The 15,802-nt window shown below is 42.7% G+C and overlaps 1 protein-coding gene across 5 annotated transcripts in view; it reads left to right on the forward strand.

The window, feature by feature from the left end:
* Nucleotides 1-3,234: 3,234 nt before the first annotated feature.
* KIF13A (kinesin family member 13A) overlaps nt 3,235-15,802 on the forward strand; it is a 115,635-nt gene continuing 103,067 nt past the window's right edge. For all 5 annotated transcript variants that reach the window (XM_065627382.1, XM_065627387.1, XM_065627385.1 and 2 more), the window contains exons 1-2: nt 3,235-3,685; nt 3,952-4,042. In XM_065627382.1, the coding sequence (XP_065483454.1) occupies nt 3,631-3,685; nt 3,952-4,042 (146 nt within the window). In that variant the 5' untranslated portion in view covers nt 3,235-3,630. The remainder of the gene's footprint in view (nt 3,686-3,951; nt 4,043-15,802) is intronic.

Raw genomic sequence — 15,802 nt, forward strand, 5'->3', positions numbered from 1 at the left:
ACCCACTTCTCACGGTCCTTCACAGATTGCTCTTTGGGCTACCTAATGATCTCATTGGGCTCCATGACATAACTTCCTTCCCATTCTGCCATAATGTCAAAGGTTTAAGGAAGAACGGAATTATATTCTGCTACATGCGTGCTGCCTAATAGGTCTTGTCAGGTCATGGTACAGATGTTGCCAAAAGCCCTTCCTCAAGAGGACAGAAAAACTTGGTGGAACCAGCACCTTGGCAGTTGTTTTTCAGGGCACATTGATGTGAATGAGAGAGCAAAAATCCTTTTCCCCAATTACCTAACACTAGGAAAAAAGCAGGATTTCATAAGAAGAGAACAGCTATGGTCTGTATGAGAACGAACTAGGTCACATCTCCCTTTTCAAATGCTTTTGCATTGCTGGCTTTCTGTACCTGCAAATGGCAGAATACAATTCATAAGCCTGTTCCAGACATTAGTGAAAATGTATTCTCAAGACTCTTCCCACAGGCAGAATCATAGCCAATCTCATACAGACTCCCTTTAGTTTTTCTTCAGCTAATATAATTGTTTTTATTTAATCTTGCAATGATGTAGTTTTTCCACTAAGAGGTGGAAAAATAAGATGGAATATTTTCTCTTCCACAGAATCACAGAACCATAGAATGGTTTGGGTTGGAAGGAACCTTAAAGATCATCTAGTTCCAAGTCCCCTGACATGGGCAGGGACACCTTCCACTAGACCAGGTTGCTCAAAGCCCCATCTAGCCTGGCCTTGAACACTTCCATGGATGGGGCATCCACAGCTTATCTGGGCAGCCTGTTCCAGTGCCTCCCCACTCTCATAGTGAAGAATCTGTTGGCTGTCTTCTCTTTCCCAATAGTGCCCAAGTTTCACTGAAGAACTCCCTTTCTGTGTAGCCATTTCAGACTTCATGCCTTATCTTGAGCCAGTGCCTACTTTGATCTGGGTTCTTAGAGTCTACATTCATAAGTAGGATGTCTCGTTTCAACATCACTCTTTTCTTTACTCATTGAGCCACATGCTTACAATGCATTTCATAACGAACTTCATTCCTTTTGCCTACTTCCACAGGCAAGAAATCCACATGAGCCAGCTTCTGTTGCCAACGTTCTCCAGATGCCCAGCTCTATTTGGTAACGTTTCGCTGCACTAAGTGCGTCTTTCATTTCCTTTCAGCATTCCGGCAAGCCATGGCCGTGTGGGGCAGCCAGTCCTCCTCCAGAGACATTTGCCTCAGTTGCTTTGCAGGGCTCTTCTGGCTGGTGTGTTGGCAGCCAGGGGGATTGTTGATCTTCTAAGCTCCATCTGTTGTTTTCACCTGTTTGAAAGGTCTGCTCTTTCTCAGTGCAGCTATCCATCATTTGTTGTTTAGGCCATCTTCCTACAGTACTTCAGCCCCAGAGTAGACAGAATAGTCCCATTTGGGTTTGAACCTGTTTTTTTCTGTAAAGAAAATGTTACAAACATCACTATTTTGCACTGGGATTCCTACTGGTTAGCTGCATGGACAATAAGAATTGATTATGTGGAAGATATTTTACTGAAGCTAAGGAAACATTCCTGGGGAGAAAACAAAGTTTTAACAGGACACTTCAAAAAGAAGGCTATCTTGAGATCTTAAGTCTACTGCAGTTTTAACTAAAAATCTTTTCTGGCTTGCCCACTGGGAGCTCAGCCATCCTTGGAGTTCGTGGTTGCTGGGGTAATGCACCGCCGTTTGTAACGCTTTCCCCCGATGTCGAACTCGCATCTAGTAGATGGATGCAACTCTGTCCTGCGATGTTTGGGCAGGCACTTGTCAATGGTGGCCTGTCACTGCCTGGAAAAGCTGTGTGGCACGAGCGGCCCCAGCACTTTGCAGGCAGCCCTGTCCTGAGGAGCTGAAGCACAGGCTGGGGCCAGGGCAGGGCTCGTTGCTCCATCACCTCGAGGTGCAGCACCACTTCCAGGCCTCCATAAGAAAGACATTGAGGTGCTGGAGAGAGTTCAGAGAAGGGCAACGAATCTTGTGAAAGGTCTGGAGCACAAGTCTGATGAGGAGCAGCTGAGGGAACTGGGGCTGTTCAGCCTGGAGAAAAGGAGGCTGAGGGGAGACCTGATCGCTGTCTGCAACTGCCTGAAAGGAGGGTGTAGCATGGAGGGGGTTGGTCTCTTCTCCCAAGTGGCAAGTGATAGGACGAGAGTAAATGGCCTTGGGTTGTGCCAGGGCAGGTTCAGATTGGATATTAGGAAAAATTGTTTCACAGAAAGGGTTGTCAGGCACTGGAACAGGCTGCCCAGGGAAGTGGTGGAGTCACCATCCCTGGAGGTGTTTAAAAGACCCATAGACGAGGTTTTTAGGGACATGGTTTAGTGCTAGAGTCAGGTTATGGTTGGACTTGATGATCTTAAGGGTCTCTTCCGACCAAAATGATTCTGTGATTTTATGTTTCACTCAGGTCATCTGTGCTAGCACCAGGACTACACCAGGCAGGCCATTGTTTTCTAATCGAGCATTGTGCATCTTTTGTTAAAAAAAAAAATAAAATCCCCTAGCGCCATGACATTTAGTTTGACACAGTTCGTGGGCCTTTCTTTGTGGCCTTGCCTCAAGGAAACCTGATGTCCATTTGGACAAGCTGGTGGGTTTATGGTAACACGATACAACCACACGAGCTGTGGTGGTTGCTCTCGGGAAGGCCGTGAGGGCATGGGGACGAGGACAGGCCCTGGCAGCCCCGCTCCCACCTCTGTGAGCCCCAGGACAGCCCCGCTCTCCCCAGCAGCCCCATGCTGCTCAGAAGTAACTCACATATAGTTTGAGTACCTTCTAAATGGCAAGTGTTATATGTAACCTGTTGAGATGCCTAATAGATTTTACAGCACCTTGTGAAGATCCTTACATTTTCTTCAGTGATGAACTGGTGATTTCTATTTTTTGCTCACGATAAGTAGTTTAACTTCTCATGATGGAGAACGAATTCTGTTCCGTGTGTACCCACCACCCTGCCCATGGCCGGGCAGGCAGCGCCAGGGCAACGCGCACTGTCCGGCTTCTCCCGCCCTCTCTACGCATGCGCAGGCGAGCGCGGCAGCGCCACCTTCCTGCCCCTATCGCCACTGCAAGGCGCGGCGGGTCGCGCATGCTCACTGGGCGGCAGCGGCCGTCCGATGTGTGTGTGGGGGCGAGTTCTCCACCTCCCCACCCCGTCCCGAAGGCGTTCGGGTGTTTCCGTCCCTTTCCGGCGCCGCCGTCTCTCCCTGCCCCCTCGCCGCTTGCCTGGGCGCCGCAATCCCGGCGGCGCGGCGGGAGGAGGCGGAAGATGGCGGCTGGGATTGGCGGGGAGGCGGCGGCAGCAGCAGTTATGCAAACGAGGCCGTCAGCAGCCACAGCCGGCGCGGACCGCGGCTGAGCAGGGAGGCGACGGGGGCTGAGCCACCACCGCCCTCCCCGGCGCCGGACCCTCCTCCTCGCCCTCCCTCCTTCCCTCCCTCGTCGCCTCTCGCCTGCCCCGGCCCCCCGCCCTCACCGCTGCCCGGCATGGACGTTGGCGCTCCGCCGTGTCGCTGTGCGCGGCGCTGCGAGGCCGCGAGCCGCCGCTGCCGCTGAGCGGGGCCGCCCGGCGCTCCCGGGACGGGGTGGGGGGGAAGATGTCGGACACCAAGGTGAAAGTTGCCGTCAGGGTCCGGCCGATGAACAGGAGAGGTAACCGGCGGGCGGCGCTGGAGAAGGGGGCGGCGGGGTCCCGGGGTGCGGGGAGGGGGCGGCACCGGGGCGCGCCTGAGGCGTCCGGGCTGGCGGGAGGATGAACCCCCTCACACGCACCCGCAGCCCCTCGCTCGGGGACGGCTGAGAGCCTCCCCCCACCCCGCCCCGAGGGGGAGCCGGCGGGGGGCGAGCTGCCCCGGCGTGCGAGGAGGCGAGGGGGTGCTCTCGCCATGGGTACAGCCCCCCGCCGTGTCGCCTTGCAGAGCTGGACCTGAATACCAAGTGCATCGTGGAGATGGAAGGGAACCAGACTGTGCTTCACCCTCCGCCTTCCAACACCAAGCAGGGAGAAAGGTAAAAATAACCCGGGTCGCCGTGTCCCTAAAAACAGACCCATCCCCGGTTCCTCTGCCTCACCCTCGCAGACGCTTCGCCCGGCTTTGTTAGGGGAGCGGCGGGGTCCTGGGGGTCTTGCTCGGTGCCTTTCGGGGGTGGGGGTGAGCTCCAGCCAGAGATGGCCGAGTTGGGCTTGCATCCCTGGGAGGTAAGGACCAGAGCCTCTCCTCCTGGCTTCCTGAGGGGAATCGGAGGTACCCAAACTGGGATGCGGAGATGGAAGATCCCTTATTGGCCTCCCAGATTTAAAAGCTGATTCTTGATTCACTGCTCAAAAAAAATAAAAAGAAAGCTGTTGATTAGGTAAGGACTTAAACCGACTGTGCATGCCGTTTTCAGAAGTTTCCCTTGAGTGCAGACTGCTAATAACTTGATGTAACCTGTGGGAGAATAAGAAGCAGAATCTGAATTTTATGCTAGGTATTTTTTTTAAGTTTGTTTGCTAGGTTTTAACGTATTTACGTTTGAAAAGGTTGTAATTGGTAGATCCTTCTTTAATTCAGTGTTGTTCTGTGAAGTAGCCTATGAGAAGATGCTAAAATAATTTTGAAATCTGGCGTTTAGTTGTGATGCCCCAGTAAAGAATACCCTTGGAAATAATCCAAAATACCAATGCACTAGACTGTAAAAATAGATCAGAACAGGAAAAGATTTCTTTCCTTTGAGGGAGTGTGGGGAAAGACAGGGAGGTGCAAGGGGAATAGTTACGTTGTATGCTTATCTCTTCAGTTACCTATTGACTGCTCAACTGAAGTTGATCTGTGAAATGTATTTAATGCCAAAGAATGTGAAAATGTTTGCATGGTTATGGAGATTTTAATCTGAACACGTTCCTACTGCTCAAGGTTTTATTAAGAATATTTTTGATTGAGTTTGTAGTAGTTATGAAGAAACTGTAGTGTGAGAATGTGTTGGGTTTTTTTTTTTTCAAAGGCAGTATGACATGTTTTTATAGTTTTCCAGCAGAAAAGGTTGAGACCTTTTCTGTTTTGACATGTCCAAGTTGTGAAGGTGCTTCACATGTTAATCCATATACTGGAAAACAGCTGTAATCACACCATTTTAACTTAAATCCAGTTTACATGGTCTTCAGAACCGTGTAGTGGTTAATGTGCGGGCCTGGGTCTTGCACAGATCTTTGTGTGATCTGCCACAAGCCACGCTGCCTTTTTGGGTCTTAGCATCCCATCTGTAAAATGGACATCTTATTTTTCTTGAGACTATTCTATTTTAGAAAGTTTTGGGGTTTGTTTCCTCCCTTCCATTTATTGAAGTGTGTATATGACCTGCATCACAACACTGCTATAATAATGCTAATTTAGAGTGAGTGGATTTGACAGGTGTAAAACATGAAATACAAATGGCAAAGGAAGAACAGAATTAAGATTTAAAAATTATTATTTCAATAGACTAAAGAGCTTAAGGGCCAGATGGTTTAATAAAGAGCCTGTAACCTGTGAGTTTTCCTTGTTGTGCACTTTGGCCACAGGTATTCAGTGAGACTGTAAAGTGACTCTGTCTTTTGAGAGCTTATGTTTATCTGACATTAATGCCTATATTATACATTATCTTACTTCATTGGAATTGTCTTCTGATTGTGTGCTGAGATCCTCAGGAGCGAGCTGTGACACTCATGTGCCACCTCACCGTTGGCAGCTGTGTTGGCAGGTGATGCTGTCCTGCTTGCAGCCCAGGGCGAGGCTGGAATTTGTCCGGCTGTTACAGGTGTAACTTGCATGTTTGAAGCAACTGCCTGATGTGAGCGGATTTGAAATACCTGTGAGAAATACTGCTCAGAAGTAACTCACATATAGTGTGAGTACCTTCTAAATGGCAGGTGTTATATGTAACCTGTTGAGATGCCTAATAGATTTTATAGCACCTTGTGAAGATCCTTACATTTTCTTCAGTGCTGAACTGATGATTTCTATTTTTTGCTCATGATAAGTAAACTTCTCATGATGGAGAATGAATTCTGTTCTATGTGTACCCACCATAAAATGTCTGTATAAACTGGCTCTGAATTGCTGAGTAGTTGCTGTTTGTACTTGGATTGATGCCTTGGCAGGGTTAGAGATGTCAAACGGATTTTTGGTTTTCTTTGTGTAGCTTGTTTTTATATAGCTCGACTGGATTTTTTTTCTTTCAGAGCAACCGTGTCATTGCAACAGTGATTTCACTCGTTAGGGTGATTAATTGGTCTTTCTCTACTATATTGTTTTATTTTAATGTTGTGTTTAGTCTTACCTTTCCCTTTTTATATTTAATCTTTTTATATGGAAATTTTCCATTTCTTGCTGAATGGAAGTACATGTTTATACTGCAATTCAGAATAAGTAGCCTTCTAAAGCAAATTTGGTTTCTAGGGCTGCTTCTCTTAATTGAGCTAAGGCTGTGAGGGAGTGGGGGTGGAATTCAGGACCATGCTCTTTATTTGCTTTCTTCTTTCAGTTATAATTTTTAAGTTATGGACAGAATTTTCTGAAACAAAATTGGATGACTCTTTAATAATTATAATATAAAATTTGCTCTTGGAGGAATATCCGAGGTTAGGAAAAATGAGATTTTACTAACTTTGCCTATTTTGTACAGAGCTTTTGAATTAAATATAAGTTCAGATGCATACTGTTAATCAGTCTCTAGGTTTTATTAAGGACGTCTGAAGCATTTTAGATAGACAAATAATTATAGTTTTACAGGTGGTGAAAAAAGCCTAAAATCTCTGCCAGTGCTGTCATTTGTCCAATGTATACTCTCGTATTAGAGGTAAAGCAGTAAGTTATAACCATAAATGAGAACAGGGTTCTGACTCCATCTTCTAACTACTAGACCACACAGCATCCAAACCTTAACAAACACAGCTACAAAATAGGAATTGTAATTAAATACAAGTGTTCTGTCTTTTTATAAGCAGCAGGCCTACCGTTCCCCACAGACACATGACTTCTAGCATACTAAACTGACAACGGAGGAAAACCAGAATGTAGTAAAACTGAACAGTCTGAGTCTGAAAGGCACAGGAAAATCTTTATCAAAATAATATGAGACAGTTCAGAAAGGAACCGTTTTCATGAGCTGGTATCAGGTACAATCTCTGGTGCTGGCAAGGTTGTTGTAAGTTGGTTGTTGGACTTCATACCTTTAAACTCTTGTTTTATTAGTAGCAATAGTTTCCTTTATATATGCCCGAGTGTGCTTGTGTGTCACTTTAGTGACCTCTCCTGTCTCTCATCTGCTTCCTGAAAAAAATTGCCCGAACTGATAGTCTTTTAGAAATGAGTGTTATGCTTCAAAGCCAACTGTGTACATCCTGCTGTGTTGCTATAAATGTTTGTATTTGATTATTGGCAATTAGGCACAATATTAAAATGTAACTAGGAGATAATTAGAGAATGGAGTTACAATCTTTCAAAATATTTGAGTAATTTTTTACAATGTAAATTTCACATCTCTCTCTAGGTCTATGAAAGGTTTGACTTTACATTAGGGGTATTATTTTTTAGAAGGACACATTAGGTTTCGCTAGCTTCCTCCTCTGCTTTTGATTGTTAATATGCTTTTCTCCAAGCATTCATTTCAGCTACAAATTTTAATGCATAGGATCTGAAAATGAAAGTTTCATTTTACTTCCTTGACAACAGTTCTTCATGACCTGATTTTTTCCTTTAGTAAGCAAAATATTCGTCTTGACAGAAATAAACAAGGAACTATGGAGACAGTAGAACTGAAATACTATTTCAACTGTAGTCCTGACCAAAACAAAAATTAATGTTGGGCAATTTATTCCATTAGAGCACAGTAGCCTTGTGCAAAATTTGCCTTATTAAAAATCTCACGGCAGAAAATAAGAAAGAAACCATCAGAGTGTTTAACTTAAAATTACCACTCTTCTCTGGAAGCATATTTCTTGCCTGGCTTAATTCCATTTAAAAAAAAATCTTACAACTTGCTTGCTCTGTTTTCTTCCATCGTCATTTTGATAACAGACAAGTAGCACCAAGGCCGAATTCTACCTAGGTAATCTCTTCGTACAGCTCTGAATTACTAAAGATTCCAGAATATATGGAGGCTTTTTGTAGAGGTTTAAGCTCTCTAATAAAATAAATAGCAAGGAACAGATGTGTGTATGTCTAGTTTTTGTAGGTCATGATACTTCCAAAGATGAATGTCTGAAGCACAAACTTCTTCCCTAGGTATCTTGTCCTAAAACATATTTCCAGAAAACAGCTGTTGTTCCCCCCTGCCTCAGAGAAAGCATGATTTTAGGTGGTCTTTAGTACATAGTTCTTTATGTGGTGGTTGTGACATTTTTTACCTTTTTTCAGATATTGGTTTGAACAGCATTAGAGATGAGGGAAGAGTGCTGTTGTACGGAGAGTATATCCGTTTCTGGTAATGGTCCGTTTTTCAAACTTAAACTTGAAGGAGGTATAATAGGACAACTGTTAATGATTTCCATATCTGAAGGAATGACAACAAGATTGTATCTTTGCATATACTCCAAATTATCACCTGTCTGAGGTAGATCATAAAATAATAGCAGGCAGCAACTTTTATGTTTGCCTGCAGGAAATGGTGCAAGCAATCTGACTTTGACCTCTTGTATTAACTTTCCTGTTAGACACCAATGTTCAGGATTTGAACTGTTAGCTTTGAACCTTTGTAGAAGAGGTGTGTTTGAATTATGAAATGTGTGGTTGGAAAATGGCATTTCAGAGCTGGTTTTGCATTGCTTTAACTCATTCATGGCCCAGATGGGACACTAGATGCAATTCTGTGAAATTGCTGTTCTTAAATTCCATTTAAATTGAAACAAAATGAGACACAAAAACTTGTAATCCAAAATACTGCGTGGCATGGCTCTTGGTTCTTCCTAAGGTGGCCTGAACTGTGAGTAAATGCAACATCCATTATTTTACCATGTTTATAAGATCTAGAGAGCTGTTAGGGCCTTGTGCTTTGGTCTGTAAATGGCATTGCTAGAGGAGACTACCGTTGGGAGCTGTTGGGAGTGTGGCTAAGCAGCTGGCAGTATTTCAGAACAAAAATAGATAAAGTGTTTGAAGAGAAGGAAAACTGCTTGGTATGACCATGTTTAGGCAATCATTGCTTTGTATCCATTCTCTGCTTTTGGACTACTGAGTACTATGTTCAAATATTTTTGAGTAGAACACAGTAAAATGAAGTTCAGCTTTGAACTTGTCCAGTTTTTCTGTTTTATGACGTTAGAAATGCCCACACTGTGAAACATGGAAAGATTTACTAAAAAAGATTACTAGGCCTTTAGACATGCTTAGCTTCTGTGTTTAGAAGGGGCAAGTATGCATCCGCTTGCCTATTACTGCAGCCAGAGGTGGTGTTCGAGATCCAGATTACTAGTAAATACACCTTGAATATGTTGTTTATTGAAATGAATTATGAATTTTAAAAAATGTGTAGGTCTTTTAAAATGGATTTAGTTTTGCTCCTTTTCTTTGGGGAGATCAGAATTAAAGGAGAAGTTCTATTTTCACCTCTTTTGCCCCCTTACTATAAATAGTAGACAGCTTTCTGGTTTTGAAAACAAGATTATATTTGCTCTATTGTGCATCTGGTAGATTTAATAAAGTGCATATGATAAGATTTCAGACTTCTAATTAAATTCACTGTAATGTAATAGTTAAAAAAATTAAATGATACTTCTAAACATATTGTAGTGACTATGGCATAGCCTAGATTTAAAATATTTCAGCAGGTGCTTAAGAAGTCCCTGTTTGGCAGAACCTGGGCTCCAGAAGCAGTGCTCACCAGCTTCCCTTCCATGCAAGTCTGTGTACTGCACAGGGGTGGGGTGCAAATCTTGGTACAAAGTTTCAGGGATAAATCGAATCCCTCCTTGCTCTCAGGCCCACAGTGCACCATGTGCAGGCAGGCATCTGTTATTCAGGGAGTCAACATGGTTCTACTTCTAGTAATGAAATTATAGCTAAATCTTTAAATTGACAAACATACTTGTTGCTGTCGTGTTTTTGACATTGTCAGATTTGAAGTCCTTCGTTCCTCTGAAGTTGCATACAGATTGAGTAGAGATAGCTGCCTCCGGCTGTGTTGCTGGTGTCTCTTGCATGGACAGACTGTCCTTCATGGTGGGAAAGTTGTCCAGTGTCTTTGCTTATTTGGCTCACTCTGGGCATGGTTTGAATCTATTAATGGAAACAATTACTGTCTACGGTAGCGAAATGCCAGCTGCTGCTGCAATGCTGTGCAGATGCTGTTGCTTAACTGGATAACTTCTCTGACTGCTTGGTTCCTTGTATTTTGTGAGGATTTCTGTTACTGATGGCAGAGTGTCGAGAAGGCTCTTGAAGCGTGAAAGTGTTTGCTGGAGACAGTGAATTTTACGTCTCCTCAGTAAGTGCAGCCTACAAAGAAAAGGCCCCCACTGTGCAATGATGTGCACCACAGGATTTGGTATCAAGTTAACTTGAGACCCAAAGCACCAAGTTAACTTAAACAGTCATGCTGTTGCCTGGAAGTGATGTTGCTCTGTGTCTTTTTACAAGAGACAGTAGAAGGTATATAAGCTTGTTCAGTCAGTACCTGACTTTTTATGTTGAAATGAGAATTTTGATGTCTGCTGGAGCTGTTTGTGTGTGTCTTGATGATCCTTCTGTGGCATGTGGTGAGTGCTCACTGGGGGCTGAGGGCAGAGCTTGGTAAGTTAACAACAAGCAGATCAAAAATTTGCTATATGAAGTCAGTTGGAAAAATGCATTGCTGACAGGAGCTGGAAATTATAGAATAGTTTGGGTTGGAAAGGACCTTCAAAGGTCATCTAGCCCAACCACCCTGCCATGAGCAGGGACATCTTAACTAGATCAGGTTGCTCAGAGCCCTGTCCAGCCTGGCCTGGAATGTCTGCAGGGATGGGACATCTACCACCTCTCTGGGCAACCTAGGCCAGTATTTTAGCAACCTCATTGTAAAAAATTTCTTCCTCATGTCTAGCCTGAATCTCCCCTCCGTTTGTTTAAAACCATTACCCCTTGTCCTGTTGCAACAGGCCCTGCTAAAAAGTCTGTCCCCCCCTTTTTAAGTACTCAAAGGCTGCAATAGGGTCTCTCTGGAGAGTAAGAGTTACACAAGCTGTTCTCAGTGCTGTGGGAGGGTGTCCCTTTATGTCATTTCTCATTTTTGGGGAAAAGGGAATGAATGGCTTTCTGATGCTGTTGTGCTTGCTTAGTGTTAAATAAAGGTCAGAACTACAGAGGTTAATTTTGATAGATGCCTTTAAATCTAAAAATAATAATTAAAAAACTCAACCCTCAGTTGTCAAAACATCCAATGAAATTAATAACCATAACCTGAACTAATACATTCCTTAGTCATCAGCTGCAACCTTTATCTGGCATTTTGTTATATCCTAAATAGAGACATCGTCAAGCATGTACATGCTTACCAAATATACCTACATCTTCCTTGGATAATGTGAAGTTAATGACTTGTAAGGTGTAACTCTTTCACTAGGAAGTAATCTGAATGTTCTGTCTCATTTCACATAGATCACTATAGGGAAATCTATATGGTAGCAGCCTCTAATGAGGTCAGTGATGGCTTATTGTCCTAGAGTAACTTATTTGCTATTTAAGCATTATAACTCTGTATGAAGATTTATACCACAACTACTCTTTTGACAGATTAAGGCATGAATATATTTTGTGGGTTATTAATGGTGCAGTACTTATTTTGAGGTATATCAATCAGCACAGTGGTAGAAAGGTGAGTCTGAAACATTGCTGTCTGCTTGTGTTAGTGCCTGGTAACCAGCATGGTTAATAATTATGCTGAAGATGGAGCAAAGAGGCTAATTGTGCATTAGCAACAGGGTACGTACTTATGGTCTTTTTTTCTAGATGCTAACCCCCACCAAGCCTGTGCTGCTTCCTCTTCCTGTTTGGTAAAAGCATAGACAGTAGGCTAGAACTGGCTTATTTTGAGATCTGTGGCACCATTGCATCTTCTTTTTGCTGTGTATGGATATTCCAAGAATTCTGAGCATTTCATAAACATGAATCAAAGCAACTGCTGTGGCTGGAATGGCATGCTTATCTCTGCATGTGTTTATGAAGATACTGTTCAATATGTTTAAAAAAACTACCAGGATGCATTGTTAACTGTAAACTTACTATAAAATAATTTGGTGCTTTGTTTTAGAAACACATTGCTGAAATTATCAACACTTAAATATTTTTTTATTTTTTAAAAATGTATTAGATAATATTTTAACTTGCAAATAAAATGAAAAAATGTACATGATATTCTATTTATTGAGCTTACATTTCATTCCACAGTCTTTTTTTTTTTTTTTAACGTAAATATCAGTGCCAAGTAAATAGTGTTCAAAAGTCTCCAGGTGAGATTAAATTTTCTTTTTCTAATATAAGGCTTCAAAATTCTGAATCTGTCTCTTGAGCTACAGGAATAATTTTTCTAGCATTAAATACAAGTATCTGGAACTCTGTTTTGCTTTATATTTCTTATATGATGACAAGGAACAGCAGACCTTAGATAAGGAACTGCAGTACTTGATACTTCTTCCCACATGGTTTCCACTTTTCTTCTGACTTTACAATTAAAATCATGTGCAGTGTAGCTGAGAAAGGCAAATTTGATTCTTTTAGAGCAGAAGGAAAAAGGGTTGGGTGCAGTGGGAAGGGAAGTTTATCTGCAAAATGAATGGATTTTTACAGTGAGTGGCATTGGCTACATTGTGATTTTTAATACTTAGGAGTACTCAGTTTTGTTGGATATTTACTTCAAATTCAATTTTACTGTGTGATTCAAAGGCCAAGGCTTGTTTTACAGTAGATGATCTTTTGCTAAAGAAAAGTCAACAGAGCATTCCAGTGGAGGCACAGAGCTGGTGGAAGTTTTCTACTGGCAAAGCAGCTTTATGGCCCCGAATGAGCAGTATCCTGGTCTGCTTTGGAAAGTTTCTTTGTCAGCATCTGTCGTGAGTTTTTTATGTATGCAATGTGACGTAAGTCTGCAGCACTCCAGACTTGCTTTGGCTCAGTAGTGCCACCTCCCTCAGTGATGCAAGTCTGAAGCATTTTCATATTTTTTACTATTTTTTCCTTTCTGTCATACCATGTTGTCATTCCCTATTTTGAGTTGTTTCTAAATTTCCTTTAGCCTTGCAATGTGTTTTCAGATAATTTTATTTAATGAAATCAGGCTGAAACTGAAATTGGCCATTTGGTAAAATAAAGAAATGTTCCTATATTCACTGCATTCAGCTGAAGACATTAATACGTGACTTATGTATCCTCTGAATGCTCAGCAAGAAGTAGATGAGTTTGAGTACGTTTTTTGAAGAGAACTTTGCTGTTATGTAAGAGCAGAAACCACCTGCAATCTTCTTGCACTTTGCTATTGTTCTGTATTGTGATAAAAAGATGGTTCTGAAGGTGTTGCCAGAAGCGTATCATGGAACATCATCCCAGCACTCAGATTTTGCTGGTTTGGAGCTTCTTAACATAACTGCAAATAGGTATACTATTCTGCTTCAGTGTTTGCAGAGAAACTAACACAAGAAATGCAAAAGATGGCTTGTTAATGGATTTGCTGCTGATGTGTTAGAATATAGGGAAAGGATACTTGGGGACCAGAACTGGAAGGATAATGGAAGGCAAAAGAGAGGTACAGAAATGGATCATAGAATTGTTTTGGTTGGAGGAGACTCCCATGATCATAGAGTCCAACCATAACCTAACTGTAGCGCTAAACCATGTCCCTAAGAACCTCGTCTAAACGCCTTCTAAGCACTTCCAGGGATGGTGACTTAACCACTTCCCTGGGCAGCCTGTTCCAATTCCTGACAACCCTTTCCATGAAGAATTTTTTCCTGATATCCAATCTGAACCTCCCCGGCACAACTTGAGGCCATTTCGTCTTGTCCTATCACTTGCCACTTGGGAGAAGAGACCAAACCCCTCCATGCTACAACCTCCTTTCAGGTAGTTCTAGAGGGTGATAAGGTCTCCCCTCAGCCTCCTTTTCTCCAGGCTAAACAGCCCCAGGTCCTTCAGCTGCTCCTCATCAGACTTGTGCTTCAGACCCTTCATCAGCTTTGTTGTCCTTCTCTGCACTCTCTCCAGCACCTCAATGTCTTTCCTGCAGTGAGGGGCCCAAAACTGAACACAGGATTTGAGATGGGGCCTCACCGGTGCTGTGTACGGTGGCACAATCACTGCCCTAGTTCTGCTGGCCACACTATTCCTGGTACAAGCCAGGATGCTGTTGACCCTTTTGGCCAGCTGGGCACACTGCTGGCTCATATTCAGCTGTCTGTCAATCAACACCCCCAGATCCCTCTCTGCCAGGCAGCTTTCCAGCCACTCTTCCCTAATCCTGTAGCGCTGCCTGGGGTTGTTGTGACCCAAGTGCAGGACTCAGCACTTCAACATCATGTTGTTGGATGCCCAGCATCATGATGAAATCCCTCAAAGTACATGTTGGAGGAAAATAAAACAAGCAAACAACAAAACCCAACAGCATCCAGTAAGCTTTTCTCTATCCTCCTGAAAATGTGTATGAGAAACTGGCATTTTCTGGGGTGGTATTACAGTCTTCATATGTGTTCTGCTTGAGATCCAAGTTGAAACCAAAAAGGAAAATCAGTTCTTATAAACACTGGACAGCTTGCCCTGTAGTTTCCTTGTCAATAGCTTCTAAGTCCTTTAGTATGTTTATTGTTTGAGGTGTTTGTAACATTGCAGCTAAGTTCATGTCATATTTCTGATTTTCATTGCATAGTTATATTTTAACATTGAATCTTTACTGTGTATTATATTAAACGTCTGTCATGATTGAGAATCTCTGTACATTGGCTGTGAAATAATCCACTTGGAAACATCTGTGTATGCATCAAAAGGACAATGAATGTATGAAAATGCAACATTTAAGTGTTCTTCTAAGGTCTCTTTCAATGGAACAGTATCTTGAATTTTTTTAATAAATTCAGTAGATGTTCTGTCCCTCTCAGCATCTCTGTTCCATGGCTGGATTCCCCCTTACTGTCAAAAGTCCTGGATGCTGAAGGAAGGGGATGTCTGACTTCCCTGTGCTGAAAGTTAGAAGTTAGCTCTTGCCAGTTGTGTTTTAAAATGCTCAGCTGGGCATAGAGTTTGAGTGCTGAACCTCTTGTTTAATACTATTTCAGGCAGGCTGCATCTTCTTAAATAATTCTTGAAGTTTCAGTTTTGCAGATGTGAATGTGACAGTGAGAGGCTTTTTTCAGAAATACTAATGGTGTGCAAGCTTTGTGCCCTTAGTATACTCTGTCTTTACTGCCATCTACACTCACAGATAGAAGTTTTGCATATGCTTCAATTCATGTGGTGTACCTTTATTTGAAGTTTCAGAATGGCATCTTGCAACTTTGTGCTAGTTTAAAGCCAGAAATGCGTATCTGCAGTGTTGGGCTCACCAAATGACCTTAGTGTTTTGCTGTGCTCATGTGTTTTCTGAGTTACATTTCTTCTGGTACATGGTCTGACCCATATTGTTGGTTGCTATTTGAGAATTTCATACCTGAATAAGGAAGAAATTCATGGCTTGTGTGCAAGACAGACTCAAATATACTTGGAAAATATTTCTGCACTCAAGACCAAGGTGTAAAATGAGTTTTATAAAAATTTCTCCAAGCCAACTCAATCTTAATCTGTCATCCTTTGT

This window comes from Caloenas nicobarica, chromosome 2, assembly GCF_036013445.1.
Source record: "Caloenas nicobarica isolate bCalNic1 chromosome 2, bCalNic1.hap1, whole genome shotgun sequence".
Taxonomy (NCBI): Eukaryota; Metazoa; Chordata; class Aves; order Columbiformes; family Columbidae; genus Caloenas; species Caloenas nicobarica.